The sequence below is a fragment of the Maniola hyperantus genome, chromosome 13, assembly GCF_902806685.2.
Source record: "Maniola hyperantus chromosome 13, iAphHyp1.2, whole genome shotgun sequence".
NCBI lineage: Eukaryota > Metazoa > Arthropoda > Insecta > Lepidoptera > Nymphalidae > Maniola > Maniola hyperantus.
This window is the reverse complement of record NC_048548.1, coordinates 12640732-12661914: the sequence shown is the minus strand read 5'-3', so window position 1 is coordinate 12661914 and position 21183 is coordinate 12640732. Positions and strand designations below refer to the sequence as shown.

Genomic DNA, 21183 nt, shown 5'->3' with positions numbered 1-21183 from the left:
ATAGTCTCGCAAATAAAACCGATTTTATTGGCATAAACAATATAGAATAACATAGAGACAGGTGTAGAGGTGCAACCTCTACCGTTACTTGGCTGGCAGCTATTAGGAAAACTTCGCAGCTGCCACACAACAATATTCAAATTTGGAACGCAGTGGAGAATCCTCCTGGTCACGCACGTTACAAGATTCCTCATTCCCTATTCATTCAGCTACACAGGTAGCAAGAGCTGAAATTGATTTTCTAATTAATACCAAATTGCTCTCCGTGTATACAATCATGCGGTCGGAAACATGTACAAGATAGGTAGGTATTGTCATTTCAGTCCGGTAGGGGATGAGTTTACATCAGTTACAGGATTTTAGACACTATCACATAATGTTGATAAGATGTTGTTAATTATGAACCCAGAAATCAGGAAAACTACCAACATAACAGATTGTACAAGAACTTTTTAATTTTGTGAGAATAGCCGGATAAGTAGGTCTTGCTGATCAACCGAATCAAAGATATCGAGAAAAGGTACGTAGTGCCCCGTCCTTTAGTTTGACTCGTCTTGGCGTCTGATACCTACTTACCAAATATTTGAAAATTTGACATAGTATTTTGACATATAGACATATAGCTAGATACCTAACAGTTTTAGTTTAGGATGCAGTTTACGCAGTCGAAGTCACGGGCATTTGCTAGTAGATAATTTGTAAAAATAATGAGCATTGGAAGTAGTTGTCGATGCATTCTGATTGGGATTATAGCTTTATGAGGTAGTTTTAGAAATTAAAATAAACCAGTAAGTACTTATAAAGAACACCAGTAGTGTGTGACTTTTCGAGCGGATAGTAAAAAATCTTGGATATAGTTTTCTTACAATATTCAGCATGTTTGTAGGTAGGTAAAAAAACTATTGGAATTTTTTCTTTAAAAAATTATCGCTGCTGCCATGCCAATAAAATAGCAATCTTACCTAATTATCTACTTTTTGATAAGATTCAAACTCAAGATTCATAAATTATTACCTATTTCTATCTAACTAGGTTGAGCAGCGTTCGGGAAGCTTTTTGTCGTAAGTAAAAAATATAAAATACTAGCTGCCCTGGCGAACTTCGTTCCGCCTAACAGTCGATTCAAATTTATTAAATTTTTCTCCCCGTAAGAACCATTCTCGTACTTCAAGGAATATTATAAAAAATATTATAATTATAATTAACGAAATCGGTTCAGCTGTTGACGAGATTTGCGATGAGCAACACATTTTGGTGATTCATTTTTATATTATAGATACATAATATATCATAATAGTAAAGAAAAGCTGACTGACACACTGACTGATCTATCAACGCACAGCTCAAACTAGGACGGATCGTTCTGAGAACTATATTTTTGTTTTGTTTTGTATGTGTTTTTCTGTACTAATTTTGTGGTCTAGAATAAAAGTATATTCATATAACTCATTCTTTGGCATCCAGATAGTTATGACGTAGACATCCGCTAAGAAACGATTTTTGAAAATTCAATCCCTAAAGTGGCAATGTATTCCACACGGACGAAGTCGCGGGAATAAGCGGGTAGGATTGATAAAGATAATAATAATCACTTTTTAGGGTTCCGTACCTCAAAAGAAAAATGGAACCCTTATAGGCTCACTTCGTTGGCTGTCTGTCTGTCCGTCTGTCCGTCTGTCCGATAGCCACAGAGCTCATTTTTTAATCCGTTGAAGGTTTTCCCAGTGAAGCAGCAATGTAGAACCAACCAAATTTTTAATCCTTTTTGTGCAAGTTTTTAACTTATCGTGCAAAATGTCGAAAAAATTGCCCGAGTACGGAACCCGCGGTCCGCGAGTGTAACCGAAGCCTGACCGCACTTGGCCGTTTTTTTATCTCATATGTTTATAAATAGGTAATTATCTAATGTAAATTGATAGCATAACCAGTTCCTAACCACAAGACCTATCCGATTTCGAAACGCTTTAGGTCTCCTGTGTTATCTCAATCTGTGAATACGTGTGACGTGCATAAGGTATTATTAATATCTAATTGTATATTATTAGTTTATTGTTTGATATAATAAGATTTTATTGAATTATTAATAGCATGTAGGTACACGTTTTGGAATATTCTGTAAGTGTATATAGTGTTTAAACGTTAATTATATTAGTTACGTTAGTTATTTATTTTTTACATACTTAAAAATATTAAAATAAAACATACAAACTTATTATTAATAGTGTATACTAAAAAACTTAAATCTAAATTAAAAGTAAAATAAAACAACATTAAATTAAAACTAAAATAACTTAAATTAAATCTAAAGAGACCACCGCAGCGAGGCATTGTACCCAAGATGCTGGCAGCATTACCCCCTTGGATGGCCAAACTAATTCTTTGACCAAGGTAGCTGCCAGCTCTCGGGTCCCCGGTTGACTCGATAACCCTATTCGAAATTTCCTTAGTTTATTTAGGATACCCTGAGATACAAGTTTTGCAAACTTACTTCAGGGTCCCTGGCACAATTTGTAAAAAGACCTTTTTGCAAGAACAAATAAATCAATTAGTGACTGGCTTATTCCCACGACTTCGTCCGCGTGGACTACACTTTCAAACCCCTATTTTACCCCTCTTGCGGCCTGCGGGTTGAATTTTCAAAAATCCTTTCTTAGCGGTAATAATAGGTATCTACAATCTGCACGCCAAATTTCAGCTCGATCCGTCCAGTAATTTGCGTTGATAGATCAGAAGTCAGTCAGCTTTTCCTTATATAATATCTAGATTACATATCTACCTTATAATTATTGTGATTTATGTTGGGACTTGCAACTGGAAACTCCTTTTCTACTATCCACGGAAAGAAGTTACGTATAGCGCTCTCTCTGTTATAGTTCTTGCATTTCACGAGGGCGAGCGGCTCATGCTTGTGTGTAAGTCATATCGGTATAAGTAAGGTACAATATATGTGTGCGTTTGCGAGCGCTTGCTCGCGACTGATTGGTCCGACGTGCACGCACACTTACACAATGTCCGTGTATACGACGTAACCACAAGTATAGTTCACTCGCCTTCGTGTTTTGCAAGAACTGTACGTAGGTACGAATCACAGACGAAACTATGTTTTCGAATGTTTTTGAAAACATGTTTGTTGTGAAGAAGCAGGCGTTTTTAAAAACCTAAATCCACGCGGACGAAGTCGCGGGCATCATCTAGTTTTCTATAATCCGCTGAAACCGATCAAATCTGTATGGTGCAACATGCAGCATGCGACATGCACCGCCCGCCCTCCCACTGCTAAACATGCAGGAAAAATTTAAATTAGCCTCAATAGCTCAACAGGTAAAGGAGTGGACTGAAAACCGAAAGGTCGACGGTTCAACAAACCCCGCCCGTTGCACTATTGTCGTACCTACTCCTAGCACAAGCTTGACGCTTAGTTGGAGAGGATAGGGGAATATTAGTCATTTAACATGGCTAATATTCTTTATAAAAAATAAAAAATAAACCAGCCACCAGGCAAGCAATACGCACCACCACCACGCAGCACCACACAAATCCCAAACACACTCGACGCACGTTTCGCCCCGACACCGGAGCATCCTCAGGAGATGTACACCTTACAATCCACCAAATCCACTTTGCAATAGTGGATTGTAAAGGCACAGACTTTTTGGGTCTGAAAAAAAAGTTTTCCTTTCCATAATATACTTAAACACTGTAAAAATAAATGTAAGAGCACAGCCTTTTTGGGTCTGACAAAAAGTTGTCATTTCCATATAAATACGACTTTTAACCTTAAAAGACATCAAAAGAAAAAAACCGGCCAAGTGCGAGTCAGGCTCGCGCAACGAGGGTTCCGTACTACAGTCGTATTTTTTCGACATTTTGCAGGATAATTCAAAAACTATGATACATAAAAATAAATAAAAATCTGTTTTAGAATGCACAGGTGAAGACCTTTCATATGATACCCCACTTGATATAGTTATCATACCTACTTAGAAAATTGAAAATACTAATTAATAGTTCATGACCACAATTTAATTTTTTTTGTGTGATGTAACCACAAATTCACGGTTTTCAGAATTTTCCCCAAATGTCAGCTATAAGATCTACCTACCTGCCAAATTTCATGATTCTAGGTCAACGGGAAGTACCCTGTAGGTTTCTTGACAGACAGACAACAAAGTGATCCTATAAGGGTTCCGTTTTTCCTTTTGAGGTACGGAACCCTAAAAATAAACAGTAACAGCTACGTGTAGGTATAGGTATTACTGGTTTGTGTCGTGTTTTTATTTTTCCAAAATTCTAACGACCCTGATATTTGAATCTCTTTCTAAACAATCGTGCATTATACACTAGAGGAACGTTAGGGAAAGATGTATTCATACAAAAATATCGTTCTGTTTACAGTGATGTGCACAGGGTTTATTATCAAGGTAAGAAACATTTATTATTTACTAGCTGATGCCCGCGACTTCGTCGTTAAAAATTCCCATGGGAACTCTTTGATTTTCAAAAAGTTGCCTATGTCAATTTCCGGGATGCAAGCTACCACCGTACCAAACTTCGTTTTTTTTTTTTTATCGGCTGAACAGGTGGGCCTTTTAGAATCCCGTGGGAACTCTTTGATTTTCCGGGATAAAAAGTAGACTATGTCCTTCCCCGGAATGTAAGTTAACTCAGTACTTTTCAACAAAATCGGTTAAACTGTTGGGCCGTGAAAAGATAGTTGTAAATGTGTATTATTAATATGATTAATAGCTGTCAACGTCTAGCTAGATGCGGGATAGGGCGGGTGACGTGTGGGACGTCCTCACGCCCCATACCCCGATTGCCATCTCGACCTGTCGCGTACCTACTATATCTACAAATTACAATCTACATAGTTATGCCACAAAAAATAAAATGAAATTGATAGGTATCTGATCAGAGTTCGTCTTAACAAATTCTTTATCAGTCTTAACTAAACTACTTAGACGTCTTTTCAGCAAACACGGAAAATAAGGGCGCGATAATTAAAGAGCTAGATTATAAGAGCGAGTATCCCTCGCCAAGTTTCACGGGTTTCATACGTCAAGCGCTCATTAAAGTCGATGGCACTTCAAAGCAGTATCAGCTTTGTTGCCCGCCTGCCTTTTGATCTTGGAGTCGGATCGATGGAATTTCAGCTTCTCGTAATTAAAATTTTGCAACTATCCCGACCTGTGTTTATTGAAACTTGTATTATACAAGTCACACTTTCCCATCTTCTAAGTATAAAAATGAATCACTAAATGTGTTGGTCATCGCAAATCTCGAGAACACCTGAACCGATTTTGCTAATTCTTTTTAGGGTTCCGTACCTCAAAAGGAAAAACGGAACCCTTATAGGATCACTTTGTTGTCTGTCTGTCTGTCAAGAAACCTACAGGGTACTTCCCGTTGACCTAGAATCATGAAATTTGGCAGTGAAATGAAACCACCAATGAAATGTCAGCTATAAAGGTGACATTTGGGGAAAAATCTGAAAACCGTGAATTTGTGGTTACATCACACAAAAAAATATTAAATTGTGGTCATGAACTAAAAATTAGTATTTTCCATTTCGAAGTAAGATAGCTATATCAAGTGGGGTATCATATGAAAGGTCTTCACCTGTGCATTCTAAAACAGATTTTTATTTATTTTTATGTATCATATTTTTTGAATTATCCTGCAAAATGTCGAAAAAATACGACTGTAGTACGGAACCCTCATTGCGCGAGCCTGACTCGCACTTGGCCAGTGTTTTTATAATATTCCTTGAAGTACGAGGATGGTTCTTACGGAGAGAAAAATTTATAAAATTTGAATCGACTGTTAGGCGGAACGAAGTTCGCCAGAGCAGCTAGTTTATAATATAAGTATTGATATAATAATATTATGGGCGGTGATTTATTAACCTGTCGAGTACCTTGGTAGGAACGTATAGCACGAAAGAAAACAGTTTATAAAAGTGGAAAAGCTTAGGAATCGCTCCGTTCATTAACAATTTCTCAACTTAACCGAGAATCAGTTACTTAATGGAAGCTACTCGACAAGTCGACTTTGTCTCCGATCGTCGAGATGTTTGCTTTGAACAGCGAATAACTTTATTGCAACTCACTTTCAGAACCCGCGACGTCGCGTCGTCTGCGTAGAGGATTAAATTCTTGTTTGGACTTCCGATCTGAACGGGGTAGAAGTTTGAGTTTGTTCTTAGATCTTGTTACATAATAGAAAAGCACATAATAGATTGAAAATGCGTGTTTTTTCAATTCAGAGTAAGTAGGACGTAGACCTACAGTTGGTTTCGGTTTAGGACTATGTGGCACGCTCGTTGTCACTTCAGTTTCGCAACCCGTTGAGCTATGTCGATTACTAAGTACTCCATTCCTACTCGTCATTATCATTATCATCTTCATCGATCCATGGCCAGCTCACTACTGAGCACGGGTCTCCTCTCAGAATGAGAAGAGTTTGTCCTTCACAAGCGGATTGGCAGATTTCACATAGGTTACTTTGAGAAAACTCTCAGGCATGCAGTACCAGTAGTACAAGATTTTACGTTGCACCAAACGAAACCAAATTCGAGAGTCGAAATACTTCCGCGTTACAGTAAAATGGACCTAAACAGCCTTGAATTGAAGTCAAATATTCAATGCCACTGATTTTAATTTCGCAATGTTTCCGCTTGGAGCGCTGGCTGTAGAAGTGTAGACAAACTTGAGCTTTAAAACAAGGCATTTAAGATCCAGTTTACTGTAACGCGGAAGTATTTCGACTCTCGAATTTGGTTTGGTTTGGTGAGACGTAAAATCTTGTACTACGGGTACAGGTCATCGAGAATTTGAGCCTAGTTTCAATTTTCAGGATACAATGGCAGAGAAACACTTCCCGTATGAAATCAAAAATGTCACTGAAGAGGAAGATAAGCTAGTGAAGCAATATTATAAAGGTATAAAATTATTTCATTCACACTATATCTAAATGTATAAAAGGTAAAGGTGACTGACTGACTGACTCATCAATCAACGCACAGCTCAAACTATTGGACGGATCGGGCTGAATTTTGGCATGCAGAAAAAGCTATTGTGACGTAGGCATCCGCTAAGAAAGGGTTTTTGAAAATTCAACCCCTAAGGGGGGAAATACGGTTTTGAAATTTGTGTAGTAAACGCGGACGAAGTCGCGAGCATAAGCTAGTTATCAATATTTCTTTATATACCCGTAACTGCCTCTTTGATAGCTTGAATAATCTCCTGTAAAATACATTTCCATACTAATAATATTATACATAAATGCAAATATGTCTGTCTGCCTGACTGTCTGTTAGCTTTATAGTCTTTATATGGTCCAGGGAGGGACATATGCTACTTTTTGTCCCGGGAAATCAAAGGGTTCCACGAAATTTTCAAAAAAACCTAAATCTACGCATACTAATATTATAAAGAGGTAATGTTTGTAAGTTTGTTTGTAGGGGATAATCTCTGGAACTACTTAACCGATTTTGAAAATTCTTTCACCAGTAGAAAGCTACATTATTCCTGAGTGACATAGGCTACATTTTATTTTTCAAAAAATTAGTACCTATATAAAACACAAAAAACATGTGTGTTCATTATAAGTTTGAAATCATCTAACCGATGTGCCCTAAATCCGTTTCATTAGAAAGGCAATAATTGTTAATAAGGCAAAGGCGGTTCCAGACCACTAAAGCAATGCATTAGGGCCTAATGCATTGCTTTAGTGGTCTGGAATGAGAAAAAAGAATGTGCCTAATGATTAGGCACATTCTTTTTTTAGGGTTCCGTACCTCAAAAGGAAAAGCGGAACCCTTATAGGATCACTTTGTTGTCTGTCTTTCTGTCTGTCTGTCCGTCAGTCTGTCAACAAACCTACAGGGTACTTCCCGTTGACCTAGAATCATGAAATTTGACAGGTAGATAGGGCTTATAGCTGGCATTAGGGGAAAAATATGAAAACCGTGAATTTGTGGTTACATTACACAAAAAATAAATTAGTATTTTAATTTTCAAAGTAAGATAACTAGGTATATGAAGTGGGATATCATATGAAAGGTCTTCGCTTGTACATTCTAAAACGGATTTTTATTTATTTTTATGCATCATCATAGTTTTTGAATTATCGTGCAAAATGTCGAAAAAATACGACTGTTATACGGAACTTTTGTTGTGCGGGCCTGACTCGCACTTGGCCGGTTTTTTTAGCGTAGTAGCACACGCCGGGTATCCGCTAGTTATAATATTACGTTACAGTCGAGAGTGACACAGTCTTATCCTTACCTAAGTACTACATGATCCTGAACCGATTATACTTAATCCAGCTCAATTTCAGGCCGCAACGTTATCACAAATAGCCGATTTGCCTTCCACTCGGCTGTTCTCGAAATTGTCGCCGTACGTAATAACCCTGTCAGAGGCATAAAGCTGTATCGAAAATACGAACTTTGGCTTCAGCTTACTACAGGGTGTAACCAGAACGCTAGCGAAAACTTAGCGTTATTGTTATACTATCTAAACACAATCGAATACCAATTTTGTAGTTTTAGTGATGTAGTATTTTTCAAACCCGCAATGTATAGCATGCAACACTCGGGTCAATGCCCCACTTACGACGCGATATTGTGTGGCCTACTTACGCAATGTTCGTTGACCCCTAGCGTCAGTCAGATGTTTTAATTCGCAATATATCGTACTAACTTTTACAAAATATAGGATTTTATTTTTATGTATTTCGCTTTATTTTTCTGGTATCATAATAATATTATGAGTAATCATCAGTACTATGACCTGTCTTCGTTTTTGCTAGAGTTCTGGTTACACCCTGTATATACCGACTTCATAATGTACTTAGTTATTTTCGTTGAAAACTTTAGTAATTTGCCTACTTTTGACTTTGACTACACAAGCGATTACCTATGTGCCTACATTGTAGACGTACCTGTGTGCCTACATTGTAGAGGTACCTGTGTGCCTACATTGTAGAGGTACCTACATACTACTTTTACAATTAAAGCAATTTTATCATTTACTAGCTTTTGCTCGTGATTTCGTCTGCATGGACTACACAAATTTCCAATCCCTATTTTACCCCTTTAGGGGTTGAATTTTCAGAAATTCTTTCTTATCGCATGTCTACCTACGTTCTAAAAGTTATCTGCATGCCAAATTTTATATTCTACTCCCTTTACAACCTCTCTCAGAGATCTCTTTTTCTCTTATTGTAAACTAGCTTGTGCTCGCGACTTCGTCCGCGTGGACTACATAAATTTTAAACCCCTATTTCACCCCCTTATGGGTTGAATTTTCAAAAATCCTTTCTTAGCGGATGCCTACGTCGTAATAGCTATCTGCATGCCAAATTTCAGCCCGATCCATCCAGTAGTTTGAGCTGTGCGTTGATAAATCAGTCAATCAGTCAGTCAGTCACCTATTCCTTTTATATTTAAGATGTTTTTAGTAGGTATCTACATATTAAAAAAAATCAGCATGATCCGTCCAGTAGTTTGAGGTGTTAGTTGATAGATCCGTTAGTCAGTCAGTCAGTCACCATTTCCTTTTAAATATTTAGACTAATTTAACAGATTATTTCAGGTTATATTCGTCCCTTCATTCGAGTGGGTCCGCACGGGCATTTCTCGATGGCGGGCTACGGTGATCATGCTGCAGAAATATACAACCTTGAAGTGAGGCCCGATGATATTTGGGTGCTCGCCTTTTCTAGATCAGGTAAATTATTATCTTTACCCCTAAGGAAACCCCTAGTAAATAAAATAAATAGCCCTACCGGTTTTATGAACTTGCACTAGCGCGCAACTTGCACGCTCAACTCGGTCGCTGAACACATCGACTTCAGCTGCTCACTGAGCGAGTTCATTAGGGCCACAACGTTTTTGTTAAGTTTTAAATAAAGTAGGTTATTTAAGTTTAAGTCAATTAGTTGTACATAGTAAAAAGTATGTAATAATAAGTAGATATAATTAATTTAAGTTAACTTAGCTATCGCATTAGGTTAGCCTGTAATGATAGTTTTCAGTTGACAAATAATTAAATAAATAAATGAAGCGTGAATTAGTACAATATCACCAAACCACTGCTGAACAATTAAATACATATCAAAGATTGCGGATCGGCAGGAATCGAACCCACGACGTCTCCACGCTTAGACTATTCAAACAAGAACAATGGGGACACTTGACGGCAACGTTAGTTCCGATTTTCGCCACGCGCCAAAATAGCCTTCGCACTGTATATGACGTTTTGTTGGTCTCAACGGTGCTCTACAAATCTGCTATCTCCTTCTAAAGATTGATGTATATTACTTTCGGCCGCATACAAACTTAAAGAGCCAATACAATATATTGTTTTACTTTTTAGAGGGGTTTTTGTGTTTTTGTATTTAATTTTATTGTGATTACTTATCCTGTTAAACATAGGTGTGTTAGGATACTGCTGAAAATTTTATATTTTCTCTAGGAACAACATGGCTACAAGAATTAGTATGGCTTCTGAAAAACAATCTTGACTACGATGGTGCAGCGAACACGCTACTGACAAAACGATTTGCGTTCATTGAGTAAGTTACATATTATTTCATAACCTATCTGAGATCTTGAATCCAGATAGAAATAAAATGGCTATGATATATCTACATGATACAGACGACATAAATGACAGACCCGAGACCGGCACGACAAAATAGAAATAGACATGAAATAGAAAGATTATTCAAATAAACATTTAGAAGTGCTTATGATTCGTCAAATGTTTCTACGATTGGTTCGCAATGCCCTTCCTACCGAGAAGAACTAGCAAAAAACTTTTCAGATCAATATCTGAAAAGAGCGAATGTACGACAATCACGTTTGTGCACTCATACGTGATTTCACGGATCCGTCAAAAAAATACGAATCGATTGTACGTATTTGTATGGCGGCCACTTCGAAGAACGGCCGTGAAAAGCTAGCAGGCGGACAGACAGACACACTTTCACATTTATAATATTAGTTAGTATGGATTATTGCTTTCATCACAAAAGTTCTAATCACTCAATACCACAAATCATTGTCTAGATACCCGACGATGTCATCAGAAATAAATCAAGGGCCTCCACCAAGCGGCAAGAGTGGCCAAGCAACCGTAGACGATTTCAGTAACTTGCATACGCTGCCGTCTCCTCGGTTTATTAAAACCCATCTACCTTTGTCGCTGCTGCCTCCTACACTGCTTGATACTGCTAAGGTAAGACTCCGAGTGGCCTACTTACGCAACTTTCGCTGACCGACCGCGTCGGTCAGATGTTTTATTTGCAATATATCGTAAACTTTTAATAAGATTTTTTAATATATTTTTTTCGCGTTTTTTTTGTGGTATCATATTATCTGCAATCATCAGTACTATCACCTGTCTTCGTTTTTTCCAGCGTTCTAGTAACACCCTGTATGCCTCCATATGCCGCAACCCAATAGGAAGGTAGTCAAAAATCGAACCATGAATTGCTGTGCAACCCGTTTAATTTTGTTTTTTTTTTGATAGTTAAACTTGTCGGTAACTACATTTTAATGATTTCACAGCATGTTCCTTAAAAGGGTTAATTTATGCACTATTTTTAGTGATTTATAAGTTTTGTTCGGTTTGATAGGTGTTCTACATAGCGCGGGACCCTCGCGACGTGGCCGTCTCGTTCCACTTCATGCACAAGCTGTTCAGATACTTCGACGAGGGTGTCCAGTTCACTGAATTTTGGGAATTATTCAAAAAGGACTTGTGTAAGTTTTGTCTATCTTCAAAGACGTACCTACACTTTATTGGCGCCGTCCTATTGTCATCGCTCGCGTGATGATGCGATGCCATTTCATCGTGCGATGAAATACAATATGAACGCATCGCATGATCGCGCGATCTTCAAAGGACATTCAGTAGAACACAGTTTGTTTGAACGCACGGGACGCGCGATCATTTTCGTCGGACGCACGCATCATCGCACGAGCGATGACAATAGGACGGCGCCTTAGGGTTCCATACCCAAAGGGTACCATCGGGACCCTACTCCGCTGTCCGTCCGTCTGTCTGTCAGCGGGCTGTATCTCGTGAACCATAATAGGCAGAGAGTTGAAATTTTTACAGAATGTGTATTTCTATTGCCGCTATAACAACAAATGTTTATTATGAATATTTTCTATTTTTTCCTATTCTTTTAAGGTTGCCTGTTATACTATATCGCTAATTAGCGATCTTTGTTTTTTGTTCTTTTATTGTAATCCTTGTTATGGTGGTACAATAAAGCGTATAGTAATAATAATAAAATTCACTACATACAATGCAACTTTTTGAAATACCTAATTGTAATCATTAAACATTTTCAGTGCTACATATGCCAATTTTCCCGCACATTGAGGAAGCTTGGGAAAAACGTGATCATCCCAATATGACCTTCGTGTTTTATGAAGAAATGCAAAAGGCAAGATTTCAGAACAATTCCTACAACTTTTCTAATTACTACTACTAATTACCAACCTATTAATACTTGAAAACTTAGGCTCAATGTCTACTAGCTGAGTGGAGTGGAATTGATGCGCAGGGTAATTTTGCAAGCAACCATTTAGCTGGCAGGGTGGATACTAACAAAAATTAGCACTTTAAAGCTTAACATTTCACAAATGGATCCCTGAACCGAAAAACGGCTTTCACACACCCGCAATATTTTTGAAAGACCTATCTAACGACATCCTACACAATGAGATACACGAAGAAAAAAAGTCGACACCTACTTTACGTTTAGGGGAAGTACTCTAAAACAATTTTATTCAAGATTTTATTTTACCAATTTATATATTCTTTTGCTGAATTTCATCGTTCTAGCACTAGTAGTCTCTGAGCTAAGCCACAGATGGACGGACAGATAGACAGACTTCGCGAAATTATAAGGGTTCCTTGTTTACTATGGAACCCTATAAAAGACTTTACTTCGCTCTGTAGTCTGTAGGTGTGCGTTGCTTCTAATAGTTTTAAAATAATTTTATTTACACTTTCAGGATCTACGTGGAGTAATAGACAAAGTGTCCCTAGTTTTGGGCAAAGAGTATACAGACGAGCAGAAGGACAAGCTCGCTGAACATCTGAATTTCAATAACATGAAAAAATCATCCGCCTTTAAATTCGGCAAAGATGATAAGGACTCCGAAATCAAGTTTATGAGAAAAGGTAAATAAACCAATTTAAAGAGATTAGAATAGATATTATGCCTATCTAGTAGGTACCTACAAAGACAAAGTTACAGCAATTTATTCAAAAGAGACAGATATAGTACGCGACAAGTCAAGATGACAATCATTGTATGAGGCAAGGGGACACCCCGTATACCCGCACGTCACCCGCACTACCTCGCACCAGGTTAGCACGGGGGCTGTGCGGGTGCGCAGAACCATCTCCACCGCGATAGCCATCTCTACCTGTCGCGCACTATAGTTACTGTTACCACAGGACGCTACAGGTCAACGAACGTTGCGTAAGTAGGCCACTCGGAGTCAATGCTGCGTCGTAGGTGGGCATTGACCCGAGTTTTGCACGCTATACATTGCAGTTTAAAATCTAAAATTATAAATCACTAAAACTACAAAATGAGGCAAATGGTTATCGGTATTGGATTGTATTTAGGTAGTAACAATAACGATAAGTTTTTGCTAGCGTTCTGGTTACAGCCTGTATAATAATGTTCTCAAAGATGTGTAAAGTCAAGGCAACGTGATGAACAATACGGCCTAAACACTTCTTATTCTGAGGGTAGACCCAATGCTCGATTGCGGCAGAATGACAGCTACAATGTCACGATCGCAATCACCTAGCTGATTGGTTGACGCTCGCTCGCTATTGGCTACAATTCATTGTTCCAATAAGAACACCATAAATTCAGCCACGTAAGTAATAATGATTGATGCGGGGTTTACGGAATCGACCAACCGTTCTCAATAGGCTGGCACTGGGTTGAGATGATGAAGACCTAGAAGTTTCAGAATGGGAGCTGCAAACCCAAGTCGTAAAGAAAAGACTAGTTAAATAGTCGAACAACTTTTATTTCGTTTCGATTAGAGTGTAGATCTAGATGTGTCTGCGGATCCAGGAGTTGAAGGAGGTGACGCGCGCGAACCCAGCGGGGTGGCCGCGCCCGCAGCCCGAGCTCGAGCCGAACGACACGATACCGACCTGTGAACAGAACACGTCATCCAAAGTCAGCAAAGCCGTGCCGCCAAGCGATTTAGTTTTGGTTTGACAAAACTGCCATATCCCTTCCAAATTAGCCCACTTCCATCTTAAACTGCATCATAACTTACGACCAGGTGAGATCGCAGTCAAGGGTTAACTTGTATCGGAATAAATAAATAAAGAGATTGTAACGTGATAAAACGTAATGGAACGAAGTAATAACAGTGCCGATGACAATAGGACCACCGGAGTCACCGCCGCATACGTTCTGCCTACCACCAGCGGTGCAGAGTGTGGATGCGATGACCACCACGTCACCGTAAATGCATAGCATTACTGACCAGTTGGCGGTTAGCACCAGTGCCGATGACAAGTGGACCACCGGAGTCACCGCCGCAGACGTTCTGCCTACCACCAGCGGTGCAGAGTGTGGATGCGATGACCACCACGTTACCGTAGATGCATAGCATTACTGACCAGTTGGCGGTTAGCACCAGTACCGATGACAAGTGGACCACCGGAGTCACCGCCGCAGACGTTCTGCCTACCACCGGCGGTGCAGAGAGTGGATGCAATGACCACCACGTCACCGTAAATGCATAACATTACTGACCAGTTGGCGGTTAGCACCAGTGCCGATGACAAGTGGACCACCGGAGTCACCGCCGCAGACGTTCTGCCTACCACCGGCGGTGCAGAGAGTGGATGCGATGACCACCACGTCACCGTGAATGCATAACATTACTGACCAGTTGGCGGTTAGCACCAGTGCCGATGACAAGTGGACCACCGGAGTCACCGCCGCAGACGTTCTGCCTACCACCGGCGGTGCAGAGAGTGGATGCAATGACCACCACGTCACCGTAAATGCATAACATTACTGACCAGTTGGCGGTTAGCACCAGTGCCGATGACAAGTGGACCACCGGAGTCACCGCCGCAGACGTTCTGCCTACCACCGGCGGTGCAGAGAGTGGATGCGATGACCACCACGTCACCGTGAATGCATAACATTACTGACCAGTTGGCGGTTAGCACCAGTGGCGATGACAAGAGGACCACCGGAGTCACCGCCGCAGACGTTCTGCCTACCACCAGCGGTGCAGAGAGTGGATGCGATGACCACCACGTCACCGTAGATGCATAACATTACTGACCAGTTGGCGGTTAGCACCAGTGCCGATGACAAGTGGACCACCGGAGTCACCGCCGCAGACGTTCTGCCTACCACCGGCGGTGCAGAGAGTGGATGCAATGACCACCACGTCACCGTAAATGCATAACATTACTGACCAGTTGGCGGTTAGCACCAGTGCCGATGACAAGTGGACCACCGGAGTCACCGCCGCAGACGTTCTGCCTACCACCGGCGGTGCAGAGAGTGGATGCAATGACCACCACGTCACCGTAAATGCATAGCATTACTGACCAGTTGGCGGTTAGCACCAGTGCCGATGACAAGTGGACCACCGGAGTCACCGCCGCAGACGTTCTGCCTACCACCGGCGGTGCAGAGTGTGGATGCGATGACCACCACGTTACCGTAGATGCGCGTGCAGAAGTCGTTGTTGATAATTTGCAAGTTCGCATGTCTTAGAGCTTGGTTTTGTGTGACTGAGGCACCTAAAAAGACGAAAATTTTCATGATGTAGGTAAATCACGAAGGTAGGTATTAATTAAAATATTTTTAAAACCCGGCTGCATAATATTTTAACTTCTACCATGGCTACTATAACACAATACTTATTTAATTAATGGATCACCTCCCTTTTGGAAGTCGGTTAAAAAAGAATCATGACGTGTCAGTGAAGCAATTTTTAGGGTTCCGTACCTCAAAAGGAAAAACTGAACCCTTATAGGATCACTTTGTTGTCTGTCTGTTTGTCAGTCAAGAAACCTACAGGGTACTTCCCGTTGACCTAGAATCATGAAATTTGGCAGGTAGGTAGGTCTTATAGCAGACATTCGGGGAAAAATCTGAAAACCGTGATTTTAGGGTTAGATCACACAAAAAAAATTGTGGTCATAAACTAATAAATAATTAGTATTTTCAATTTTCGAAGTAAGATAACTATATCAATTGGGGTATCATATGAAAGGGCTTTACTTGTACATTCTAAAACAGATTTTTATTTATTTTTATGCATCATAGTTTTTGAATTATCGTGCAATATATCTAAAAAATACCACTGTAGTATACAGAACACACAGTGCGCGAACCTGACTCGCACTTGGCCGGTTTTTTTTTTGAGAATAGCATACATACTGGAGCGATTTATTTATTTATTTATTTTTATTTTTATTATTCATGTACCAAAAATTGTAGTTACAAAGTAATAATAAATTAAGTTACATCGGAAATGCTTATCTCTAAACAGAGATTTCTTCCAGCTTCCCATTCAAGGTTGTGAGTAAGGCGTATCAAGAAGTGGAATAGGTCTACGGTACTAGAATCGCGATTTAAGTACAGTAATATAAGCGGTTTATAGCTGAAGTCCTTATATAATCTTGTCCCATACTCCTTTACGATTGTAGTAAACTCACCGTCACCCGTTCTTCCGAATCCAATAGCAAGCCCATACTGGCCGATGAAGTCCTGGTTACCACTGGCGAGGTTGATTCGGCCGATGTTGTCTGAAATAATGATAAAATATTTCAGCAAAGTACGATATTTCGCTCAACAAAGATGATACAAAAGAATGGTGATAGTCTAGTAGTTGGAGACCGGGGTTCGATCCCAGGCACGCACCGCAAACTTTTTGAAAGAAGAAAGAAAGAAAGAAAAGACGTTTATTTACCAAACTGTGCCACACATCACATATTTTGTTTTTTAATTATCAATATAAAGAATACGTCGCCTAGACACGTGAGTACAGCCGGGATAAATATTATTTTTAACATAAAGAATGTTTAACAAATCCAATTTAGACAGCAAAAAACCGGCCAAGTGCGAGTCAGGCTCGCGCAATGAGGGTTCCGTACTACAGTCGTATTTTTTCGACATTTTGCACGATAATGAAAAAACTTTGATGCATAAAAATACATAAAAATCTGTTTTAGAATGTACAGGTGAAGACCTTTCATATGATACCCCACTTGATATAGTCACTCACTTCGAAAGTTGAAAATACTAATTATTAGTTCATGACCACAATTTAATTTTTTTTTGTGTGATCTAACCCTAATTTCACGGTTTTCAGATTTTCCCCAAATGTCAGCTATAAGATCTACCTACCTGCCAAATTTCATGATTCTAGGTCAACAGGAAGTACCCTGTAGGTTTCTTGACAGACAGACGGACAGACAGACAGACAGACAGACAGACAGACAGACAGACAGACAACAAAGTGATCCTATAAGGGTTCCGTTTTTCCTTTTGAGGTACGGAACCCTAAAAACCACGAAGGTTTAAAAAGTGTGTCATTCCGTCTACTTCTTAATACATAATAATAACTAAGAGCTGGTTGGTTGGTGGTTGGTTTGGAGTTCTGTGCGTTTTATAATAATATATCACTTGCTTTAACGGTGAAGGAAAACATCGTAACCTCGTGAGCTGCATGCGAAATGTGTATGAAGCCAAAAATCCAAATCCAAATCGCACAGAGAGAGATGGATCATCATCATCATCGCCGGTTCACTAGTCACTACTTAGAACGGTCTCCTCGCAGAGTGAGAAGGATTTTGGCCATAGTCTACCACGCTGGCCATGTGCGGATTGGCAGACTTCACACACCTTTGAGAACATTATGGAGAGCTCTCAGACATGCAGGTTTCATCACGATTTTTCCTGTGACATGTGATAGGACGTCCGCCTCCCAATCGGAGGTCGAGGGTTCGATCCCGGGCACGCACCTCTATCTTTTCGGAGTTATTTGCGTTTCAAGTAATTAAATATCACTTGATTTAACGGTAAATAGAACCTTTGTTGTAGAAGCTAAGCGACGCTATGGAAAAGTAGGTGGATGACGGATGCGTACGGCCGTTTGCAGTGCTCTTAAAAAGGCCTATGTCCAGTAGTTGACCAAAATAAGTATAAGTATTTATGATTGACTGGCTGCCCCGGCGAACTTCGTACCGCCTAACAGTCGATTCTTTTTAGGAATTTTTTTAAATTTTCCTCTCCTTAAGAACCATCCCCGTACTTCAAGGAATATTATAAAAAAATCGGTTCAGCTGTTCTCGAGATTTACGATCAGCAACATATTCAGCGATTCATTTTTAGGGTTCCGTACCTCAAAAGGAAAAACGGAACCCTTATAGAATCACTTTGTTGTCTGTCTGTCTGTCTGTCTGTCAAGAAACCTACAGGGTACTTCCCGTTGACCTAGAATCATGAAATTTGGCAGGTAGGTAATCTTACAGTTGACATTTGGGTAAAAATCTGAAAACCGTGAATTTAAGGTTAAATCACACAAAAAAAATTAAATTGTGGTCATGAACTAATAATAAGTATTTTCAACATTCGAAGTGAGATAACTATATCAAGCGGGGTATCATATGAAACGTCTTCACCTGTACATTCTAAAACGGATTTTTATTCATTTTTATGCATCATAGTTTTTGAATTATCGTGCAAAATGTTGAAAAAATACGACTGTAGTACGGAACCCTCATTGCGCGAGCCTGACTCGCACTTGGCCGGTTTTTTATATATAGAGATTGAACATTAACAAGAAGAAAAGAATGAAAATTAAACTTACTGGTGTATGCAACATGGTTGATCTGTATGATAGACACGTCATTGTTCAAGTTGGTAGGATTGTAATGTTCGTGTAAAGTGACCCTGGTGGTGACTTGGCGAACACCTCCAGAGAAGATGCGTATGGAACCCAGGACCACCAAGAACTGACGCGCCTGGTTGCGAGCGTCCCTCCAGCAATGAGCTGCTCCCACTAATCCTGTGTTGGATAGAAGGGAAGCGCCGCAGATGGACTCTCTGCCGCTTTCAAGTTGAATTACTAATCCTGCCTGAAAAGTAGATACATGCAAATCATAAGTACTTATTTTTAAAGTAGCTTAAGCTCGCGACTTCGTCCGCGTGGACTTCGCAATTTTCAAACCTCTATTTAACCCCCTTATGGGTTGAATTTTCAAAAATCCTTTCTTAGATGATGCCTACGTCATAATCTGCATGCCAAATTTCAGCCCGATCCGTCCAGTAGTTTGAGCTGTGCGTTGATAGATCAGTTGATAACAAAATAACGAAAACGCATTTTAACCTTTTATTTTAAGTTTTTAAACTCAATCGTGGAGACTTACCATGAAAGGATGAGCTCCAAGTGAAGAAGCTGATCCACCTACGATCCTGCTACCATCGAAGTCCATAGCCGCTTCAGCCAGCTTGATACGAGCGGCCTCTGGGATCCCGACCTCCTCATGGTAGTTGATGGTAATCGGCTCATATGCCGATACAGCGACCGCAAGACAAACTACCAACAAGAACTTCATTTTAACGCCTGTTCGACTTTGACTTTGCGCGAGTCCTTTATACTTATGAATTTCCTACTTCATTTATCTAATCACGTGAAAAATGGAAATTATTATAATTAATATAATTTAAGTATTTTAAATGCAAGATTATAACATGATAGATTATCAGATAAAACTAATTAAAAAACGTCAATTAGATTTTTTACTTGGCGAAGACACGTGCGATTAATTTGAGATTAGGGTTTTGTTTGGTATCGCAAAGCGTGCTGAATTATTGGGATGTACTTACATGTTTTTCGAATTATGTGTCCTTCCCATTGCTACTTCATCTTCGCAACCTGCTGAGCTATATAGTTACTGTCAAAGATACAGCTCTCTTCATTTCATTTCAATAAAATTTTGATTGTATCTACTTAATTCGCGCTACGAAAGTTAAAACTTCGATGTATACTTATAGGTAGATAAACAGCGGTGCTCCACATGTGAAGCTAGGCCTCTTTTTAGGGTTCCGCAGTAAAACAAGGAACCCCTTGTAGTCTCGTACGTAATTGCGCGTACATAACAAGGTACAAAACCTCTCACTTTTTGGAGTTTTCAATCAATCAAACTCTGGACTCACCGAATATGAAGTTTTAACCACTACTCTATCAACGCTTTTTATAGCTACGTATTACCTACCTTTTCTTATTGGTTTCAGGTCTTTCCGGGAATTGGGTGAAATACTTCAACACCGACCAGTTAAAGAGAGAAGCCGAAGAGTACATGGAAAAGCATCTCAACAAGACTAGCCTACGATTTCCAGAAGCCTAGTTTGTTAGGTCTTACCTTTTACCCATCCACACCATCCATTATAAGGTTGGCTGCATCTCTCATAATATAAAAAGCCCTGTCCTTTGCCAAACATAAATGTTCAAAACTATGCAACAATCGATCGAAATATGCCTAAGTATATTTTTTTAAATAAAAGATACCTACTTCTTATCCGTATTTTTATTTTATTTTTATTCTATGACAAATTAAGTAGGTAGGTACAATGATTACCTATTATCACGTCTTGATTAATAGGTTACCTGAAGGTAAGAGACGATACAATCCACAGTATTCAGAATTAGTAAGAAATGGTAGTCTCTTTTTTAACCAATTAAAAAGCTTTAACCAGCTGTAACGATGAAGGAAAACATAATAACCGCAACACCCGCTCTACTAGGTACCTATTTACTAAGTACTAGAGAAGTTGTTTCGACGACTTTCGCCGAGTCAACTTCTCGCGTCGTGAATATCTGGATACGGATCCTAAAAATATCTCTTGAAGTAACGTTGTGTGCGTAATCCCAGCAAAATAATGTTGAATTTCAGGATTTGAGTTGGATAGATTTTTAGTGCGTAACGTCGTGTAATTGTGCGTGAAAGTTTTAAATTTGTGCGTCCAACCAATAAGTAGATATTCGAAAAAAACGCGTTTTGCCAGGAATACGTCATCCCAGCTACACATTTTTTTCCCAATGGACGTACGAGAAAAAAAATAGGTCCATGAATTAGTGCGTTT

At 39.5% G+C, this 21183-nt stretch overlaps 2 protein-coding genes across 5 annotated transcripts; one reads left to right on the top strand and one right to left on the bottom strand.

Moving 5' to 3' along the window:
- Positions 1-1955: 1955 nt before the first annotated feature.
- LOC117987415 (sulfotransferase 1 family member D1-like) lies at positions 1956-20624 on the top strand. Of its 4 annotated transcripts, none has more exons than XM_069502591.1 (10): positions 1982-2014; positions 6116-6181; positions 6856-6940; positions 9600-9734; positions 10482-10581; positions 11078-11246; positions 11647-11773; positions 12371-12465; positions 13040-13208; positions 20335-20624. In XM_069502591.1, exons 3-10 carry the CDS (start codon positions 6862-6864, stop codon positions 20445-20447), a joined length of 987 nt encoding a protein of 328 aa, XP_069358692.1. In that variant the 5' UTR covers positions 1982-2014; positions 6116-6181; positions 6856-6861; the 3' UTR covers positions 20448-20624. The 4 variants fall into 4 exon arrangements, with proteins under 4 accessions (XP_034830315.1, XP_069358692.1, XP_069358691.1 ...); XM_069502590.1 differs by lacking the exon at positions 6116-6181 and adding an exon at positions 4396-4421 and having other exon boundaries at positions 1999-2014; XM_034974424.2 differs by lacking the exon at positions 6116-6181 and having other exon boundaries at positions 1956-2014.
- On the bottom strand, positions 14088-20339 carry LOC117987416 (collagenase-like). Its single transcript, XM_034974425.2, has 5 exons — positions 19467-20339; positions 18908-19175; positions 16752-16841; positions 15637-15830; positions 14088-14207 (listed from the first exon to the last, which is right to left on the bottom strand). Exons 1-5 carry the CDS (start codon positions 19653-19655, stop codon positions 14103-14105), a joined length of 846 nt encoding a protein of 281 aa, XP_034830316.1. The 5' UTR covers positions 19656-20339; the 3' UTR covers positions 14088-14102.
- Positions 20625-21183: the final 559 nt, after the last annotated feature.